The sequence below is a fragment of the Emys orbicularis genome, chromosome 6 (genome assembly GCF_028017835.1).
Source record: "Emys orbicularis isolate rEmyOrb1 chromosome 6, rEmyOrb1.hap1, whole genome shotgun sequence".
In the NCBI taxonomy this organism is placed as follows: Eukaryota; Metazoa; Chordata; order Testudines; family Emydidae; genus Emys; species Emys orbicularis.
The window spans coordinates 69,103,170-69,124,012 of record NC_088688.1 but is presented as its reverse complement, the minus strand read 5'-3'; the positions used below and the strand labels follow the sequence as shown (position 1 = coordinate 69,124,012).

Here is a 20,843-nt window from a genome sequence, read left to right as displayed (position 1 = left end):
TCATATATCCAGTGGGTCCTTATTCTTAAATCCACTCAAGGTACTATACTAGATCCACATTCTTAGTTCACACTGCTTCTGAAGTATCACAATAGGTGAATTAATTAATCTCTTAGAGCAGTTTAAGGCTTTTGCTTTCCACACCAAAAAAATAGGTGACTGATGTGCGTTTCAGAAGGGTGTATCTGTAATATTGCAATCTCTTAAACCATGATTTCCTTTTAAACCTCAACCCTACTCTAAATTTTTAAGAGGATCAAATCTCTAAGGATAAATGAACTGAATGTATGAAAAACTACATTATTTCTGAGAAATTTAAACTTAAGGAAAGCAATTTTCTTCTCTCTAACTTAATCTCAGTCTAAGGAAAGCTAGCAGAATGTCTCTTTACAGAAGCATGGATCAATATAGCATATCCCCTACCAGTAATGAAACTCCAGTAGTGAGAAAAATATCCGACACAGGGGATCTTAAAAATAAAGAAATAATTAATGTCATAGAAAGACAAATCATATCTAACCAAAATAAAACTCTTCTTGCCTTGTGTATTTCACCGGAGAACTATAAATAATCAATCCATAGTTTATCCCTAAGCACTTTTATAAAATTAGCTAAGAATAGGACTTGAGAAATCCCAAAAGCCATTGAACATTGGGCAACAACTTTGAAATGAGCCACTTTGTTACTTATGCTCACAACTTTTGATCCCTCACTGATACAACCTGTCTCAAGACAGTAATGTTCGGCATGAAGTTATAGCATGGAAAGAAGACTATAGTGCACCTTTGCTAATCTCATTTGACAGATCTGATTTAACTAACACTGTGCAACTGCCCTAATGATCCATGACAACTAACAACTCAGCCCTACAGGTCTTGAAATACAAATATTTTGCATAGTAAATTCAACAACTTTTTGAAAAATAATTAGTTGTAAAATTTTAAAAAATTAAGTGAACAGCCTGAACAATCACATTCATTTTAATTTCAATAATGTACAAGTCAAAAAAAAGAATGTAAAATTCTCTCAGGGCTCCCCATTTGACTTCTGAAATTTTCTAATGGGTATTGGACAAATTATATTTACTCTATTCTAATAAGTACCACACTACACCTCTACCCCGATATAACACGACCCGATATAACACAAATTTGGATATAATGCGGTAAAGCAGTGCTCTGGGGATAGGAGGGGGGGGGGGAGCGGGGCTGAGCATTCCGGCGGATCAAAGCAAGTTCGATATAACCTATAATGCGGTAAGATTATTTGGCTCCCGAGGACAGCATTATATCGGGGTAAAGGTGTATTTTGTTTCTTTGCTTTTAAAGCTTAACTCATTTAACAATATTGCAAATTTTTGTTATAAGTTTTAGCCTGTGCAAGTTGTTTACTTACAATGAGCCAGAGTACGTAGCTACCTTGGTCTTGTTTTCCAGCCTCTAGTAACACAAAACTATTCCTCTGATTATTTTTCAGTTAAATGTAAAGCTCCTGAGTACAGCGGAGCTATATCTGCACTCTGTCTTTCAAGTTCTTGCTACAGCTAATCATACCATTGTCAACAGTTCAATCTACCATCATCAATTGTACAAAGGCTTTTTCCTGGGGAGATGGGCTCTTCCATCTTAAAGGGGAAGGTGACCACTTCAAACCCTTAAAGTTTTACCCTGTGTCTTTTCCTGATACACCAGTATCTTCAGGGTAAACTGTTCAATAGGATGACCCAACTTCATAATTAAATATTTATTTTAGCAAGAGCTGGTAGGATTTAGGTTGCCCAACACTTTGCATCATAAAGTATTCTTGCAACCTTCTGTTTGAGAATTTCACCCCTCTGTTGTTTGCAGCAGACCTTTGATATTTAGCAGGGAAAATAGCCTTAGGCTACAAGTGTCTTTTCTCTGTCCCATTGTTGGTGTCACTAGGCATAGCTACCAGGTAACTCAGGGGAGTGGAAGGCCAAAGCAGCCGATGAAGCTCCTTTGCTCTGGGTCTGTGAACCACAAAACTCCATCTTGTGAACTCTCACCTACTTCTGTGCTAACTGCTTACATGTTGAAGCTGAAATGTAAGGGTCAGCTTTTCTCTAGCATACAGCTGCTGTTTTGCTCAGACTGCTGTAAACAGGCCTTGCAAGGCCAAAAGATAAGCAGACAAATGGGAATTTTTCTAATTGTAACTGCTCGAGGAGGGAGGGGTGGGAGGGGTAAGAGGGAGTAACAGAACAAAGGCTTACACAGAAACAGCTTGGAATATAAAAGGGAAAATTTTATTTGTATGTGCTGCACTGATTTGAGACATGCTGGTCTCCTAGTGCCATTTCAGAGCTCTGAAATAAACTTGGCTTGCTTTCTCCCCTCGGTGTCTTTATTGATGCCAAGCACACCGGGCGACGAACCCCTGTTTGCCATCTCGGGGCCCAGTTCTGGGCAGGCAACACCATGAAATTCTGTTCAGCTTTTGCAGAGAGTGTGACACAGTGTGAATAGCCTAAGGCTGACTCATTCTGTGCACTTTGGAAGCATCTCCACATGCAGTAAATGGACAAGGTAATAATTTTAAGTACTAAGTGATTAACTAATTAAATACGTGATTCAGCTCATCAGCTGGAAACAGTTAAGAGAGGTAGGAAGAGATAGTATAGGGGAAGGCTAGAAGGAAGGGCCAGAGAAGCCCAAAATCTCAGAGAGGTGAGATTACCTAATACCAAGGCATGGGGGGAGTGAAGACTTGGGAGAAAACCTTATGCTGTGGGGAACAAACATTTAGAAAGCACATTGTAAATAAAGCACTTGGTGTTGAACTTGCCATTGGTGTGCATGAGGATGGTTTGCAGAAAAAAATCCAGGGTGAGGGAACCCTGGACTAAATTGAGATACAAGTTATTTAAAATCACTATTTCCCTTCTCTCACTTTCTTTCTTCAACAAAGTTTCGGCAGCATGGCAAAATAAAAAAATATTTTAGAGCCAGACTAATCCTCTGCACTATACTGGAATGCCTTGGAACTATAGGAAGGAGGAAGTGGGAGTAGCTGGGCTTCTCCCTACTCTGAGACAGCACATGGCCCATAACACACTGCCCTCCCAAGACTCAGCACCTAGTCCCAACAATTCATCCTCCCTTTGGGGATCACAGCTTTCTGCTGCCAGAAAACATTGTTAGTCCTCCTGTAGCTCAAGTGGTAATGGTCTGTGCTACAATAATATACATTGACAGTTTTTAGTTGCACATATCATAATTTGTTTTTACCTTTTCCTTTTTAAAAAAACTAGGAAGTTGCATACAGAAAAGTTTATGTTAAAAATACTATTTAGGCTGCAAGTCAAGCACTCAAAAGTTAGGAAATGCCAGATTACAGTTGTTCACACAACCTTAACATGGCCCATTGTGCATATGCATTATTATATAGTCTTTAACTTATGATCACATTCCCCCCCCCACACACAAACCCTGATTTATTCATTGCACAGGATGGGAGTACAAGGGGCAGGATTACGGTCACATGACCAAACAAATCACAGCACTGCTCTATACTTTCAATGGACGGATGTGCTCTCTCAAATGATGGAGGCTCACCAGCCCTTCTCCCCCCTAACTGCACTCTATGGCTCTGCATGGAAGAGACTACAATCTATCAGCCCCCCTTTCTCTCATTCCCACCCCTTGCTACTCTCTCCACTGTAGTGCTGGCAAAACAGAAGCACCAGTCAACTATCACAAAGGACTGTCCGTTAAAAGAACCAACTAATGGGATTTAACAGGCAATACATGTGTATTCCACGTAGTCCCCCATTACCAAAAGCACAAAGTTCCTGGGCACATGCAAATGAGTGACAGATTGCCCTGCCTCTCAGTCTATAACCCTTGATATCATTAAGCCATTGTTGCAAGGCTGACTTATCCCTGTATCTTAAAAATGTTTCTGAAAAGCAATTTAATTATATATATTTAATTATATATATTAAATTGTGCTTTGGAATGCACCAGGCTATACTAAATAGCAAGCACTTTTATTATAAACTCAGAGACTGGATAGCCCCTGAATCAGAGTGGATAAAAATCAATGATTTTAAAAAAAAATAAAAAAATAAAAAAATCAGATTTTTTTTAATTTAAATCAGATATTTTTGATAAAATGCTTGTTGAGGAAAAAACCTATCTAAAGATAGTTTTAATTAAGATACATTATAGCTCAAAGATATCTCATCACGGAATAGGGATTATAAATTCTAATTGGGCTTAAGAGAAATATTGTACACATGCTGAATACCCTGAAGTCAATTTCTGTAGCCTTGAACAAAATTCAGGGAAATAGCTGTTTTATTCTTACGCTGTTGAAATTTGGAAGGAACTGAGTGAGATCTTTAAAAGAGAAATATGCAATGACAGAGTTAAATTACAAGCATTAAAAACACAAATGGGACAAGCACTATCTTCAGCTCATTTTCTTGCAAATATTCTCAATACTCGGTACCAGGGTCAAACCTTAACTGCTGAAGAAGAGGAGTTGGCTATGACATGGACATCCAGCAATCATCCTTCCATAATGCCAACTATAATAAACATCAGAGCTAAGGGTGAACCATTCAAGAAATGTACGTTTGCTGATGATGCTTTAAAGAAACTCACACCAGTGAACTGGTGGAAGTCACTTAAGCATTTGGATTCAAAGACTGCTGAAGTGATAATCTCACTTTTAACAGCAGTAGCTTCTTCTGCAGGTGTAGAAAGAATTTTTTTTTCCCCTTTGGACTAATTAATTCCAAATTGAGAAATCGTTTGGGACCTGAAAAAAGCAGGAAAGCTTGTTTTTCTTTTCCAGATTATGAACAGGAAAATGAAGGTGAAGATGACTGAGTTAGCTGCAGAAGCCAATATTTTAAGTTTCTCATGTTGACCTGGCTGACATAGTCGATTTATTTTTTAAATATTTCATTTAACTATTTTAGTTAAAAACAATTTTAACAAAAAACAAACAAACCTCATTTTAAAAAACTTGAATGTTTAACTAAATTCAAAATTTTATATGCTTGTTTTGTTAAAATATTATATGTTTGCTGTTGAAGAAAAAAATCCACAATACATAACGTTGTTATTTTAGTTAAATAAAATAATTTAAATGTCTGTCTGGTCATGTTCTCCTCCTAATACAGCATGGCAAGAAAATCCTCCAAATATTCATGAATAACCTGTTGAATTGGAGACAGTTCACCTCCCAATGACTTCATAAATATCTGTTTCAATTACCTTTGGTAAATGAAATAACCAAACAATCATTCATTTTTTGATATAGCTGTAAAACTAATCTGAAAAGTTTTCAAAATAAATCATTTTTTAAAATGTATAGTGTGTACCTTCTAACAATGAAACCTACATCTATATCTGAGTTGTGAATACGTATTAAGGTTATAACAACCAACAAGAATGCACTTTTATGTAGAAATCCATGATTAAATCGAGTCTTCCTGACTAATGATTTAAATCAAATTGATTTAAATCAAATCTACCCTGCCCTGAATCCCATCTAAAATATTCTTTCCCTGCTGCAAAGTAGTTATCTCAGAGGTTTTTCATAAGCCTTATCTATTTTGCAGCTGCCAACACTATGTTCCCTTCAAAAATAAAAAAAAGGCCTGCCATACAACAAATTGTCACATCAACACCAGAAACATACAGGGTTTATTATAACTGTTTACAAATCTAAATAAATTAAACACACACAAAAGAAATCTATTCCAGGTTCTGAGGGCAAAGGTGTACTAATTCAAAATTGAACCAAACAGGAAAGACTAAAGCAGCTACTACTCATCCCAAAATCATAAGAGAATTAAACCAACTGTTAAAATCAACTCAACCAACATCCCCTTTGCTTCAAAACACTAGCCCTTGTTGTGGTCCTTTATCCCCAAAAGCCTATGTAAATGAGATAGAACTTTCAGCACATTCTGAAGGTGAACAGTTTCAGACTACTTTGGACCAAGTGGTAGAACACTACAAATTCCAAAATTAAGGTCCTTCTTGCACTCAGTGAAGGTGCTTAAACTAGAACAACCTAGACATAAGGAGGAGGCCTCTTGGTGAATTTACTGCAGACAGCCCCCTCTCATACCCAGATGGTTCCATCTTAAGCATCTCTAACACCACAACCATTGTTGAGGGAGAAATATAGACTCTCAAGGAGACAGTTCTCAAATCATTTACATACAGCTTTATTGGTCAAAACCAATACCTTAAACCTCTGCCCCGAAACAATAAGCAGTCAGTGTCAAACCCTGATCATTTGTGGCATGTACTCTCAGTGAGATAATCACATAATATGCAGACTGCCACATTCTATGAAGAATTCTGTTTTGGGGGTTTTATTTAAAATGTAGCTTGATGTAGAGCACATTGCAGTAATCTAACATGACAGATATGGATGGCAGTAACAGCTCCACATCCAAAAGAAATAGTTTTAATCTCTTTGCCAGATAGAAAAAAAGCCTTCCTAGAAACTGCTACTATGTGATTGTGTTACATAGGAACCAATAAAACCTTCAGACTGCAAACAAAAAGATATAGTCCTGGCTGAATATCTTCTGGCTGCCTCCCAACAACATTCTAGCATTCCTTTAATCTAACCTAGATTGATTTTCAGACAGCTGGCACTTATCCATGCCACAATCTCAGACACCTTGAGTAAGGTTTTCAACAGCACATACAGGGTCAGATGAGACAGAAAGCTGCATGTCATTGTAACGCTTTGGGGTTTCACCCAGATCAGTAAGGAGGCTGTGTCACTGCCGGCCCTGTAATCCTGGGTGCTTCTGTGCAGTGCAGAGCCCTAACAGCATCAGCTTGCTTACAACACAATATCCCAGGGGTTCTCAAACTGGGGGTTGGGACCCTTCGGGGGTCACGAGGTTACTACATGGGGGATCGTCAGCTGTCAGCCCCCACCCCAGAACCCACTTTGCATCCAGCATTTATAATGGTGTTAAATATACACCTCTACCCCGATATAACACGAATTCGGATAGAATGCGGTAAAGCAGTGCTCCAGGGGGGTGGGGCTGTGCACTCCGGCGGATCAAAGCAAGTTCGATATAACGCGGTTTCACCTATAACACGGTACGATTTTTTGGCTCCCGAGGACAGCGTTATATCGGGGTAGAGGTGTATTAAAAAGTGTTTTTAATTTATAAGGGGGGGGGGTCACACTCAGAGGCTTGCTATGTGAAAGGGGTCACCAGTACAAAAGTTTGAGAATCACTGCAATATCCCCACCCTGGGTTTCACCAGCCTGGTTACTCCTTGCTGGGTGACACCAACAGCCCTTCCAGTCTGTACTCTCCCCAAAACCATCTCCCCTGCAGTGTCCAGTCCTTTTCAGTCAATATTCACAGAAGTTATCAAGTTAACTGCCTCCAAAGAGACAGAGCACACACCAGTTTGTTAATTTAGGTAAGGACTTCACTCTTCAGTTTAATACACAACACTGAGCTGATTTTGTAATACAACAAAAATAAGTTTATTAACAAAAACAGATATTTACATGATAAGAAGAAAACAGAATGCACAGATATAGTTACAAGTAAACATGCTTTCTAGTGACCAACAATTTCAGCAAGTTAGAACCTTTGTCTAAGCAGGTTTCTCACTTATAGTCAGTTCCAGCTACTATTGGTTTTCAAGCCAAGAGGATCCACTTTTCATAAGCTGAAAAGGCTCTGCTCTCCCTTTGTCCCCTAGCTGATAGCGATGACTGATATCAGTTTTTAACCTTACAGTGATTTAAAAGTCCAGACATAACTCAGCAGCTCAGAAAGATTAGTAGTATGTATACCAGAATTGAGCTCCAAATGTTCACTTTAAAGCTCAGGACTAATTATTAATGCAATCTTACTTTCAAATTTTGAAGGCATGTTTTTTAATTCTAAATTCAGATAGATATTGCATCACCTGTGCAATGGACAAAAAGTTCTGTATCTCGTGAACCTCTGCTTTTTAATAAATATTTTCTACACTAATTCCTACTACATTACTAAGGAATGGTGACTACTAATATTTTCACAAATAAGGACTGGCTTCAATATATTCTGCATGATTTATATATTATATTTGCATATAATGATAATTATACTTTTAATTTGCATAAAACTATGCTAAAAGAACATTAACATCACAAAGTAAAGAACTCAAGTTAAAAAATGTTAATGTTACAAAGTCAAGACCACAAAAGAATTTAAAATTAGGATTAACACTGCCTGTAGCAGCAGCAGCAGGACTCCATTCTATCTGTGACCCATCCAGAGTTCTGTTTTGTGTTGCATCCAAATAAGATAGCTGGGGAACATTCAGCAATATTAGCACCAAATCTCTAGCAAGCTCTACTGAGCATAACACAGATTGTAAATGGTGTTTATAATTCCTTATAACTTGGCCAATCCTGAAAAGATTTTCATAGCAACTGCAAAAGGTACCTCCCAGGCCTATGTATTCTCCCCTTCTCCCCCCCCCCCCACAAACTAATTACAGAATCCTGCTACAAACCAGGGAGGCATTGGGTGAGGGGAAGGTTTCATTAACTATCTTAAAAGAACAGTTGAAAAAGTTTCTACAGTAGGAACCACACCTCTACCCAGATATAACGCTGTCCTCAGGAGCCAAAAAACCTTACCGTGTTATAGGTGATAAGATATAAGTTTTATATCGAACTTGCTTTGATCCACTGGAGTGTGCAGTCCTGCCCCCCCGGAGCGCTGCTTTACCGCGTTATATCCGAATTCATGTTATATCTGGGTAGAGGTGTATTAGCATAGGAGTTGCTACCACTCCCTCTATATTTCTTTAAAGAGTATCCTAATTCTCTTGTTTACCCAAAATATGTGTCTATGATTCAAAATGTATTTAGTAACTATTTGTTTTTAGAATTTGACTGCTGAATGGTCATTTAAATGAAAAGGTATTTTTCTCTCACGAGGACTAAGGTCCAACACCCTATATTTTAATTACCAAATTCTTAGGAATATCCTATACTTATAAGGGATTACTTTAAGGAGCAGGACAGCCTTTCCCAATCTGTTCTAATGAAAACATCAAGAAGATAAACATGGTTTTTGTCCAGTTTGTAGAGGCTGGTAGGGGGCAGTGTCCTGTGAGAGAAGCTGAGTCCTGATTAGGGGGCCTATAAAGGCAGCCAAACAGTCAGCCAGCGGCACAGGAGCAGCAAGCAGAACTGTAAACAGGAGAGTTTGAGTGAGAATTCATAAACGGAATTTGGAGTAGGGGGTACGGTGTGGTGTTCTGGTTTTGTTTTGGTGTTTGTTTGGGTCTTTGTTTTCCACTTGACGGGAATTTAGGTGGGAAGGCTATGACTGGTTCAGTAATTCCTCGCTTAACGTTGTAGTTATGTTCCTGAAAAATGCGACATTAAGCTAAGCGATGTTAAGTGAATCCAATTTCCCCATAAGAATTAATGTAAATGGGGGGGTTAGATTCCAGGGAAATGTTTTTCGCCAAACAAAAGACTCTCTTTCTCTCTCTCTATATATATATCTATATCTCTATACACACACACACACACACACACAGTATAAGTTTTAAACAAACAATTTAATACTGTACACAGCAATGATGATTGTGAAGCTTGGTTGGAGTGGTGAAGTCAGATGGTGGGATATTTCCCAGGGAATGCCTTACTGCTAATGATGAACTAGCGCTCGGCTGAGCCCTCAAGGGTTAACACACTGTTGTTAATGTAGCCTCACACTCTACAAGGCAGCACGAATGGAGGGAGGGGAGACAGCATGGTAGAGAGAGACAAAGTCACACACCGCATGTATGAGAGAGAGATGTGCATTGCCCCTTTAAGTACACTGACCCCACTCTAAGTACATTGCCCTTTTAAGTATATCAGCAAGTTGAGACAGCAGCTGCTGCCAGCAAGCTCCCTCCATCCTGAGTCCTATTGTCCCCCCACACACACAAACACACTCACACTCTGTGGAGATAAGGTACAGGAGCAGGGGGAGGGGAACACCCTGACATTAGCACCCCTCCTCCTCCACACCTCTGCACAGCAAGCAGGAGGCTCCCGGGAGCAGCTCCAAGGCAGAGGGCAGGAGCAGCACATGGCAGTGGAGGGAGGGACAGTTGAACTGCCCGGCAATTGATAGCCTGCTGGGCAGCTGCTGCACAGGGAACTTAGGGGAGCGGGGAGCTAATAGGGGGGCTGCTGGTCTACCCTGGTCCCATGCCCCCACTACCTAGCTCCAACGGGCTACTCTTTCTGCAAGCAGTGGACAAAGCAGACGGCTGCCAAACAACGTTATAAGGGAGCACTGCGCAACTTTAAAAGAGCATGTTCTCTAATTGATCAGCAACATAACAAAACAACATTAACCAGGAAGACTTTAAGCCCTGGTCTACACTACAAGTTTAGGTTGAATTTAGCAGCATTAGATCGATTTAACCCTGCACCCGTCCACATGACAAAGCCATTTTTGTCGACTTAAAGGGCTCTTAAAATCGATTTCTGTACTCCTCCCCGACAAGGGGATTAGCTCTGAAATCGACCTTGCTGGGTAGAATTTGGAGTAGTGTGGACGCAATTCGACGGTATTAGCTTCCGGGAGCTATCCCAGAGTGCTCCATTGTGACCGCTCTGGACAGCACTCTCAACTCAGATGCACTCGCCAAGTAGACAGGAAAAGCCCTGCAAACTTTTGAATTTCATTTCCTGTTTGACCAGCGTGGCGAGCTGATCAGCACAGGTGACTATGCAGCGCTCATCAGCACAGGTGATCATGCAGTCCCAGAATCGCAAAAAGAGCTCCAGCATGGACCAACCCGGAGGTACTGGAGCTGATTGCTGTATGGGGAGAGGAATCCGTGATATCAGAACTCTGTTCCAAAAGATGAAATGCTCAAATATTTGAAAAAAAATCTCCAAGGGCATGAAGGACAGAGGCTATAACAGGGACCTGAAGCAGTGCTGCGTGAAACTTATGGAGCTCAGGCAAGCCTACCAAAGAATCAGAGAGGCAAACGGCTGCTCCGGGTCAGAGCCCCAGACATGCCGCTTCTATGATGAGCGGCATGCCATTCTAGGGGGTGTCTCTACAACTACCCCACCCCTGTGCGTGGACTCCATCAATGGATTCTCATGCAACAGGGATGCGGATTTTGGGGAGGAGGAGGTTGAAGATAGCGCACAGCAAGCAAGCGGAGAAACTGTTTTCCCTGACAGCCAGGAACTGTTTATCACCCTGGAGCCAGTACCCTCCCAACCCACCTAAGGCGGGCTCACGGACCTTGAAGGCGGAGAAGGGACCTCTGGTGAGTGTACCTTTGTAAATATAATACATGGTTTAAAAGCAAGCCTGTTTAATGATTAATTTGCCCTGAGGACTTGGGATGCATTCGCGGCCAGTACAGCTACTGGAAAAGTCTGTAAACGTGTATGCGGATGGAACGGAAATCCTCCTGGGACTTCTCAGTGAAACTCTCCTGGATGTACTCCCAAAGCCTTTGCAAAACGTTTCTGGGGAGGGCAGCCTTATTCCGTCCTCCATGGTAGGACACTTTACCACGCCAGGCCAGTAGCACGTAGTCTGGAATGATTGCATAACAAAGCATGGCAGCGTATGGTCCCGGTGTTTGCTGGCATTCAAGCAGCATCCGTTCTTTATCTCTCTGTGTTATCCTCAGGAGAGTGATATCGTTCATGGTCACCTGGTTGAAATAGGGGAATTTTATTAAGGGGACATTCAGAGGTGGCCGTTCCTGCTGCGCTGTTTGCCTGTGGCTGAACAGAAATCATCCCCGCTGTTAGCTGGGGTGAAGCAATCATCCCAGAGAATTGGGTGTGTGTGGGGGGGGGGGCTTAGTTGGGTTTGTGCTGCACATTAACCCAAAAACCGCAGCCTCTCCTTTTAAATGGCCAACCCATTTTAAATGGCCAAGCCAATGGGTGCTTGGTATGGGAAATGAGGGCACTGCTGTTTGAAACCATTCCCACATGTTATGAAGGTTAAAGAAGCCAAAAGACTGTGGCTTACCATGTCTGCCTGCAAGCCGAATTCTGTTGCCCGCCGGCCCTGCGTGTGTGATCTCTCACACCAAACCGGCAGGTCCTCAATATAAGAGGCTATGTAATGTTAACAGCTTGGTTCACCATGAAAGAGTCTACCCATTGTTCTCTAAAATGTGTCTTTTTAAATACTACTCTCCCTTTTTTTCCTCCTCAACGCTCCCCCTATCATCTCCATCCCAGAGGCTAGCGAAGATGAGAAGGCGAAAAAAACGCACTAGCGATGAAACGTTCTCTGAGCTCGTGCAGTCCTCCCAAACTGAAAGAGCCCAGCAGAATGCGTGGAGGCAGACAATGTTAAAGTGCAGGAAAGCACAAAATGAACGCGAGGACAGGAGGGACGCATGAGAGGACAGGTGGCGGGAGCAAGAGGAGAGGTGGCGTCACCGTGATGAGAGGAGGCAGGAAGCAATGCTGAGGCTACTGGAGGATCAAACTGATATGCTCCGGCGTATGGTTGAGGTGCAGGAAAGGCAGCAGGAGCACAGATCGCCACTGCAGCCCCTGTGTAACCAACCGCCCTCCTCCCCAAGTTCCATAGCCTGCTCACCCAGACGCCCAAGAATGCAGTGGGGGGGCCTCCGGGCACCCAACCACTCCACCCCAGAGGACTGTCCAAGCAACAGAACGTGGGCATTCAATAAGTTTTGAAGTGCAGTGTGGCCTTGTCCTTCCCTCCTCCCCCACCCCGCCCAGGCTACCTTGGCAGTTATCCCCCCATTTGTGTGACAAATTAATAAAGAATGCATGAATTTGAAACAACAATGACTTTATTGCCTCTGCAAGCAGTGATCAAAGGGGGGAGGGCGGTTGGCTTACAGGGAAGTAGAGTGAACCCAGGGGGCTGGTTTTCATCAAGGAGACAAACAGAACTTTCACACCGTAGCCTGGCCAGTCATGAAACCGGTTTTCAAAGCTTCTCTGATGCGCAGCGTGCCCTGCTGTGCTCTTCTAACCGCCCTGGCGTCTGGCTGCGCATAATCAGTGGCCAGGCGATTTGCCTCAACCTCCCACCCCGCCATAAATGTCTCCCCCTTACTCTCACAGATATTGTGGAGCACACAGCAAGCAGTAATAACAATGGGAATATTGGTTTCGCTGAGGTCTATCCGAGTCAGTAAACTGCGCCAGCGCGCATTTAAACGTCCAAATGCACATTCTACCACCATTCTGCTCTTGCTCAGCCTATAGTTGAACAGGCTGTGTATGGCTTCATGAGCCATGGCATTAAGGGGTAGGCTGGGTCCCCAAGGATAACTATAGGCATTTCAACATCCCCAATGGTTATTTTCTGGTCTGGAAAGTAAGTCCCTTGCTGCAGCCGTTCACACCGACCAGAATTCCTAGAGATGCAAGCGTCACGTACCTTTCCCGGCCATCCCACATTGATGTTGGTGAAACGTCCCTTGTGATCCACTAGTGCTTGCAGCACCATTGAAAAGTACCCCTTTCAGTTTATGTACTCGCTGCCTTGGTGCTCCGGTCCCAAGATAGGGATATGGGTTCCGTCTATTGCCCCACCACAGTTAGGGAATCCCATTGCAGCAAAGCCATCCACTATGGCCTGCACATTTCCCAGAGTCACTACCCTTGATAGCAGCAAGTCAAAGATCGCTTTGGCTACTTGGATCACAGCAGCCCCCACAGTAGATTTGCTCACTCCAAATTGATTCCCGACTGACCGGTAGCTGTCTGGCGTTGCAAGCTTCCACAGGGCTATTGCCACTCGCTTCTCAACTGAGAAGGCTGCTCTCATCTTGGTATTCTTGCATGTCAGGGCAGGGGAAAGCAAGTCACAAAGTTCCATGAAAGTGCCCTTATGCATGCGAAAGTTTCGCAGCCACTGGGAATCATCCCAGACCTGCAACACTATGCAGTCCCACCAGTCTGTGCTTGTTTCCCGGGCCCAGAATCGGCGTTCCACGGCAAGCACTTGCCCCATTACCACCATGATGTCCAAATTGCCAGGGCCCGTGCTTTGAGAGAAGTCTGTGTCCATGTCCTCATCACTCTTGTCACCACGCTGCCTTCGCCTCCTCGCCTGCTTTTGAAGGTTCTGGTGCTGCATATACTGCAGGATAATGTGCGTGGCTGTTTACAGTGCTCATAACTGCCGTGGTGATCTGAGCGGGCTCCATGCTTGCCGTGGTATGGCGTCTGCAGGCGAGCAGGAGAGCAGAGTGGCAGCGGAAGCAGTCTTTTGATGGTGACAGTTTGCAGTCCTACTGCACCGTCTGCTGCCAGCAGCACCCAGGACACAACAGCGGTGGCTGAGCTGAGCGGGCTGCACGCTTGCCATGGTATGGCATCTTCGCGGGAAGAAAAGGTGCCAAACGATTGTCTGCCGTTGCTATCATGGAGCGAGCGGCGACTGACGACATGGCTTACAGAGTTGGCTTACAGGGAATTAAAATCAACGAAGGGGGCGGGTTTGCATCAAGGAGAAACACACACAACTGTTACACCGAAGCCTGGCCAGTCATGAAACTGGTTTTCAAAGCCTCTGTGATACACAGCGCACCATGCTGTTCTCTTCTAATCACAAACAGCCTAGTCAGCAAACAGTGCCAGCGAGCTTTTAAACGACCAAACGCACATTCTACCACCATTCTGCACTTGCTCAGCCGATAGTTGAACTGCTCCTTACTACTGTCCAGGCTTCATGAGCCATGGGAACAAGGGGTAGGCTGGGGTAGGTGCGACTGCATGGTGCTGCCGGCTGGGAGAGCAGCCTGAGGCAGAAGCCTCCAGCTCGGATGATATTCCAGGCAGGACTGAATCTCCATGAGACGAAACTTAAAGAGTCACTCCCATTTATGTCCAGGCGCCCCGACAGACCTCACCGAGATCTGCCAGGACCACCCATGTCTGCCCAGGCGCCCTTGACAGACCCTACCGAGATCAGCCAGGAGCACCCAGGAGACGACGATGACGGCTAGCAGTCGTACTGCACCGTCTGCTGCCGCGAAGGCCAGGAGCTGCTGTTGTGTAGCAATGCAGTACCACATCTGCCAGCAGCACCCAGGAGACATACGGTGACGGTGAGCTGAGTGTGCTCCATGCTTGCCGTGGCATGTCGTCTGCACGGGTATCCCAGGCAAAAAGGTGAGAAATTATTGTTTGCCGTTGCTTTCACGGAGGGAGGGAGGAGGGCCTGATGGCATGTACCCAAAACCACCCACGACAATGTTTTTGCCCCATCAGGTATTGGGAGCTCAACCCAGAATTCTAATGGGTGGCGGAGACTGCGGGAACTGTGGGATAGCTACCCACAGTGCAATGCTTCAAAAGTCAACGTTAGCTTCGGTACTGTGGACGCACTCCGCCGACTTAATGCGCTTAGTGGGGACACACACAATCTACTGTATAAAATCGATTTCTAAAAAATCAACTTCTATAAAATCGACCTAATTTCGTCGTGTAGACATACCCTAAGTGAGGAGTTACTGTACAGAGGCAGCAGTGGTACTGGCCAAAGCCATGGAAGAGGCAATGAAGATGACCGGATGTGGAAGCTGAGGGATGTACATGACCCTACAGCGGGTACCTAACAGGAGCTTCATTTGTATGAAATGCTGCTTGATAGAGCTGATGGAAGAGAAGATCCAAGGGTTGGAGATGCAGGTGGAAACTATGGTTGAGCTTTGAAGGGGGGTCGAGCAGATGATGGAGCAAAGGCAAGAGAAGGCTGAAGGGAAAAGTCAAGACTTGCAGATGCAAGCTGGACTGAAGAATTTGGTTGGGTACGGAAAGTGGTCAGTGGAAGCATGTGACTACAAGAACCAGGCAGAGAAAAAGACCAGCTAGTGAAGGAGAAATAGAGCTCAGGAACAGATTTGGTGAGTTGGAAAATGAAGGGGCACAGCAGACTGTAACTGAAGGAGGGAGGGCAAGGAAGAAGAGAAGAGCAGCTAGTCCTGTAAGAAGAGGAGAAGAGCCAATGGAGATACCGAGTTCAGAGCCCCAGGAGGCTACAGAATGACTTGCAGAAGATTGCAAGGGAGAATAAAAGACAAGAGGACTCACAGCCAAAAAGAACAGGAGGAAGGCCAGAGAATCACACCATCATCAGGAAAAGGCAGGTCTACATGACTGGGGACTCCCTACTAAGAACAAGAGACAGGCCTGTCACCAGAGCTGACTCAGAGAACAGAAGGGTGTGTTGTCTTCTGGGAGCTAAGATACGGGATGTGGATCTGAGGCTGAAGAGGATCCTAATGGGAGCAGAAAAGAATTCACTGATTATCATTCACATGGGAACAAATGACACAGCTAGATTCTCGATGGAACATATCTAGGGAGACCATGCCAGGCTGGGAAACGTGTAAGGAAATGGAGGCTCAAGTGATCTTCAGTGGGATTCTGCCTGTCCCTAGAGGAGGAGAAAGAAGGCAAGACAAGATTATGATGATCAACAGATGGCTCAGGCAATGGTGCTATAAGGAGGGCTTTGGGATGTTTGTCCACTGGGAAACATTCATGGACAGAGGACAGTCCTCATGGGATGGACTCCACCTGAGTAGGGAGGGAAATAGACTTCTGGGATGGAGGTTGGCAGAACTTATTAAAAGAGCTTTAAACTAGGAACTCAGGTGAAACTGTTGGGAGATACTCATGTAATCTCTATGCCTGATTTTAACATTAAGAGGCAGGAAAATCAAGTAAGAAAGGATACAGCAATGGAGAAAGGAACAGTACTGGTTAGAAGAATGGACATTAAGAGGAAGGATAGTGCTGATGCCCATCAGAGAGGGGACACTGGCAGTAGAATGACTGTAGCCAATCAAGTGAGGAATGTGGATGAAGCCAAGCAGGAACAATTATGATGATTATACACCAATGCAAGGAGCCTGGGTAACAAAATGGAGGAACTAAAACTACTGGTGCAGGAAGTGAAACCAGATATTATAGGGATAACAAACATGATGGAATAGTAGTCATGACTGGAGTATAGGTATTGAAGGGTAAGTTCTGTTCAGGAAAGACAGAAATAAAGGCAAAGGTGGTGGAGTAGCATTGTATATTAATGATGAGGTAGACTGTAAAGAAATGGAGTGGGTGAGGTTCTGTGGCCTGCAATGTGCAGGACATCAGCCTGGATGATCACGATGATCCCTTCTGGCCTTAAAGTCTGAGTCTACTAGTTCAAACCTTATCAAGCCAGGTTGCTTCCAGGGTTCCTGCATCAGGACTGTCGAACCAAACATTCTAGACTGCAAAGGCTTGGTTCCTGAGAATTCTACCTTTGAACAAATGGCACCCCTTCTGGAAGAGAATCACACTTTCCTCTGCAATACTATTTACATCATCATCAAGATGTTCCTTCTGAATGTGGCAGCAGCCATTACAACCTGCAAAGCCCTGTGAGATGCTTCCTTCAAGATGGCCAAGGTCACCCCCCATTATGCAAGTTCTTCTCTATTCAGAAGCGGTGTAATTGAGATCCTGAAACCCCTGAAAGATAACCCCCAAAATGGCCCTTCTAGAAGCCAAGATGTCTTCTGAGCAGTAGTCTTTTTGGAAGCAGGGTTCAGGTAAAAGCCAACAGGATTCAGAAGGTATGTGCCAATCCAAAAATCAATCCTTTCAGAGCCTGCGATGGGGTCCACAGGTGGCTCTTCCCCCTACTCACTCTGGAGATTAGCTCTTTTAAGGTGCTGAGCCCTCCTCTCACAGTCTCTTCACCAGTCCTCACCCCGGAGGCCCCTCTCACCCCAGGAGCTGCAGCTTCCTCTTCATGACTTGGCTCTTCAGCCAGGTCACTATGATCCTCCCTCCCAGGGTACCAACGTTTTTCAAAGTCTCTCTCCACACTAGCAGTCTCAGCCAGTTTTCAGCCCATGGTGCCACTCTCTCAGTGGCTGGCAGAAGAACCTGAGCCCACCCTCTACTCAGGGACCATCTAAGTCAGCAGCCAAGGTCTGTTCCCTTCTAGACTTTACTGCCTTTCCCTGAGCTCTTTCCTTACTATCTAGCACTCCCCCCACAAACCCTGAGTTTGTCAGCCCCCCAACTGCCTCCTACCAGGGAGTAACTGTAGGGTACCTGTCTCTGCAGCCTCTCAACACTCCTCCCTTCTCCCAGGGAGCAACTGCAGACTTTCCCAGCAGTCCCCCTCTGCTTCCAATTTCTTGGCTTCATAAATCCAGCCAAGCTCCTTGCTCCTCAGCTGGGCTCCCCTCATTCAGTCATGGGATTACTTAGCCACCTCATTTCCCCTCAGCACTGGTCTATCATACTAATTAGCCATCTTCTCAATCTGCATTAACTTTTTCAGGGCAAGTGTGGGGTAAACACCCCATCACAGAGCCCTAATTGCAACTAGTTCTGCTTTCAGTGCCCCTTGTAGCTATTGGGAACAGCCAAGTAACTGCCAAAGAGAAGTACCTGAATAATGATACAGGTCCTCAAGTACTCCCTGCCTCATTTTAAGGAGATTCCAAAGAGCTCTCATAACTTCACTGGGCACACAAATACCCTTGACTACTTCAGATTTGAATGTCCTGGCAAAATTCATTCCTTTCATCTCCCTGCCCAAAAAGCCAAGCATTCCAGAAAATGATAGATCATCTGACAGCAATCAACATAATTATTCAAGTCCCATCTACAGAGACAAGGATCAAGAATACATTTGCTAGTTTCATGGTATCCAAAGTGACTGGTAACTTCCATGGTATCTTAAAACAATTAAGTTATAGGTGGAACTTTTTACAAAAAACTGTTTAGATTGACAAATATCCCATATATTTGTGAGTCCATTAAAATGCCACAGCCATATTTCTTCTTCTACACAGATTATGACAAAGTCTAAATGTTGATGTCAGTTATATTTTTCCTAGTGAAATATGAACCTTAACTATAGTATAATGAAAATAAGCTTCAGAGTTTATTTGAAAAGGACATTTGATATCTCTGCAGTATTAGACAAACAAACATTTACACGATACATGTATCAGATGACTATACCTACCTTAAATAGGATTCCAGAACTCTATCTAGTCTTTTGTAGAAGGGTCGTGATGTAAAGTATCCACTCCAATAATGATTATCTCTGTCTGCATATGTGAAGAAATCTCCACTCAGAACAGGAAAAACCGAATTGCTGTTCTTTTCCTCCAAATTACCTGCTTTGCGCAGAGCCTCAAAATAATCTGATAGAGTCCCAAACTGGGCCTGAAACAAAATTATAAGAACTGTTCACGTGACTGACAGATTTCCATTTTCTTAGTTTAGAAATTTAGGGTTGAAGTGTCTGAACATGGTGGCTTTAAATAGGTACTTCAGTATGCCTTCTGCAAGTAAGGTCATCACAGAAATATTGTTTTAAATAAAGAAGCTTAAAAATTTCCCTTGACACCTTTGATTCGGGGTTGACATATATATCCCATCAGTAACTATTTCCAACTCTCAAAATGAAAACTACCTTTTGTGTTTCCAAGTATAAAAACATTCTCTGTAAAGCAGCAACAGTTTAATCAAGAGTCAGATGAACAAAATAAGTTTTTCATTTCTCTTATAGGCACATATCAGGGACTTGAGCAAATCTAGGCTTTAGCTGTAAGAAAACTGCCCTACATTTCTCGTCTCTCTAAAAGCTGCCTATTGGAGTTTAGTAATCCAGCATCCAGTAATCCAGTTTATGTAGATGTCTGAAGAGATTACCTCTCATATAATGAAACAAAAGCACCATTTTTTCCTTGATTCATTATTTTCAGTTTTATTAGCTCTACTGTGTCACAGCACAAAGTTTCTGTTATGCTTTCAAAGCTATTTATAGATCGTGAATAAAACCAACTAACATTTGCATTCAAAGGCCTTCTGCATTTTTCTTCAAAAGTATGCTTACACAAAACAGTTACATTTTTATTCAAATTTAGTGTTGGAAACAGGAAACTGAAAATAAGTTTAAAACCCTTATGTTTAGTTTTAAGTGTAGTTGTTTTAAAGAGATGATAGTTGAGCAAACTGGAGTTTGAATCACACACAAAAAATTATGATAAATGGAGAGGGAACAGCATGGAGACATAAGACAAGCAACCTTCTTATGATCAACTGAGAATTTATACACTTGAAATAACACAGTAATTAAAAAGGCAGTACTACACAAATAAGGAGCTTTATAAATCAATCCTTTCATAATGTTTATATTAAAATATGGAAACAAGACTTTTTCACAACCTTACGTTAACTGGCAATTAAGGTGTACTATTGTGAAAATAATGGTGTCCAGTTTGGGCATTTTGAAAAAGGTATTTGCAAATGAGTGATTTTGAATTAGTCTTCTTACACTAACGTCTTTTATTTTCTAAGCTTGCTTGTTTTATGGTATGTACTTCAGTAAATTCACACTGGAAAAAGATAAAATCTCTTAGAAGTACAGTAGTTCCATGTGGACTTTTTGGTGACTCAGGCCTTTTACTTTTAATTTCTTTGTTATTCAACTCAACTAACAAACACCTAAAAATCTTTCATTGTGTGAATTACACATCCAGTATCCTTCCTTTCATTTATGATTTACATTTATTTTTGTTTAGGTTTAGGAATGACAATACAGTTATAAAATTAGGCTAAATCAATATTCATTGTCAACTCCCAGAACCAGGGCCGGCTCTAGGCACCAGCTGAGCAAGCAGGTGCTTGGGGTGGCCAAGGGGAAGGGGTGGCACGTCGGGCTCTTCGGCGGCAATTCGGCGGAGGGTCCCTGTCCCTCTCGGAGGGAAGGACCTGCCGCCGAAGAAGAAAGCGGCGCGGTGGAGCTGCCACCGACC

At 43.2% G+C, this 20,843-nt stretch overlaps 1 protein-coding gene across 1 annotated transcript in view; it reads right to left on the bottom strand.

Moving 5' to 3' along the window:
* MAN2A1 (mannosidase alpha class 2A member 1) overlaps positions 1 to 20,843 on the bottom strand; it is a 215,318-nt gene that overhangs the window by 107,836 nt on the left and 86,639 nt on the right. Inside the window, exon 9 of the mRNA XM_065406341.1 lies at positions 19,046 to 19,248. Within this exon, the coding sequence (XP_065262413.1) occupies positions 19,046 to 19,248 (203 nt within the window). The remainder of the gene's footprint in view (positions 1 to 19,045; positions 19,249 to 20,843) is intronic.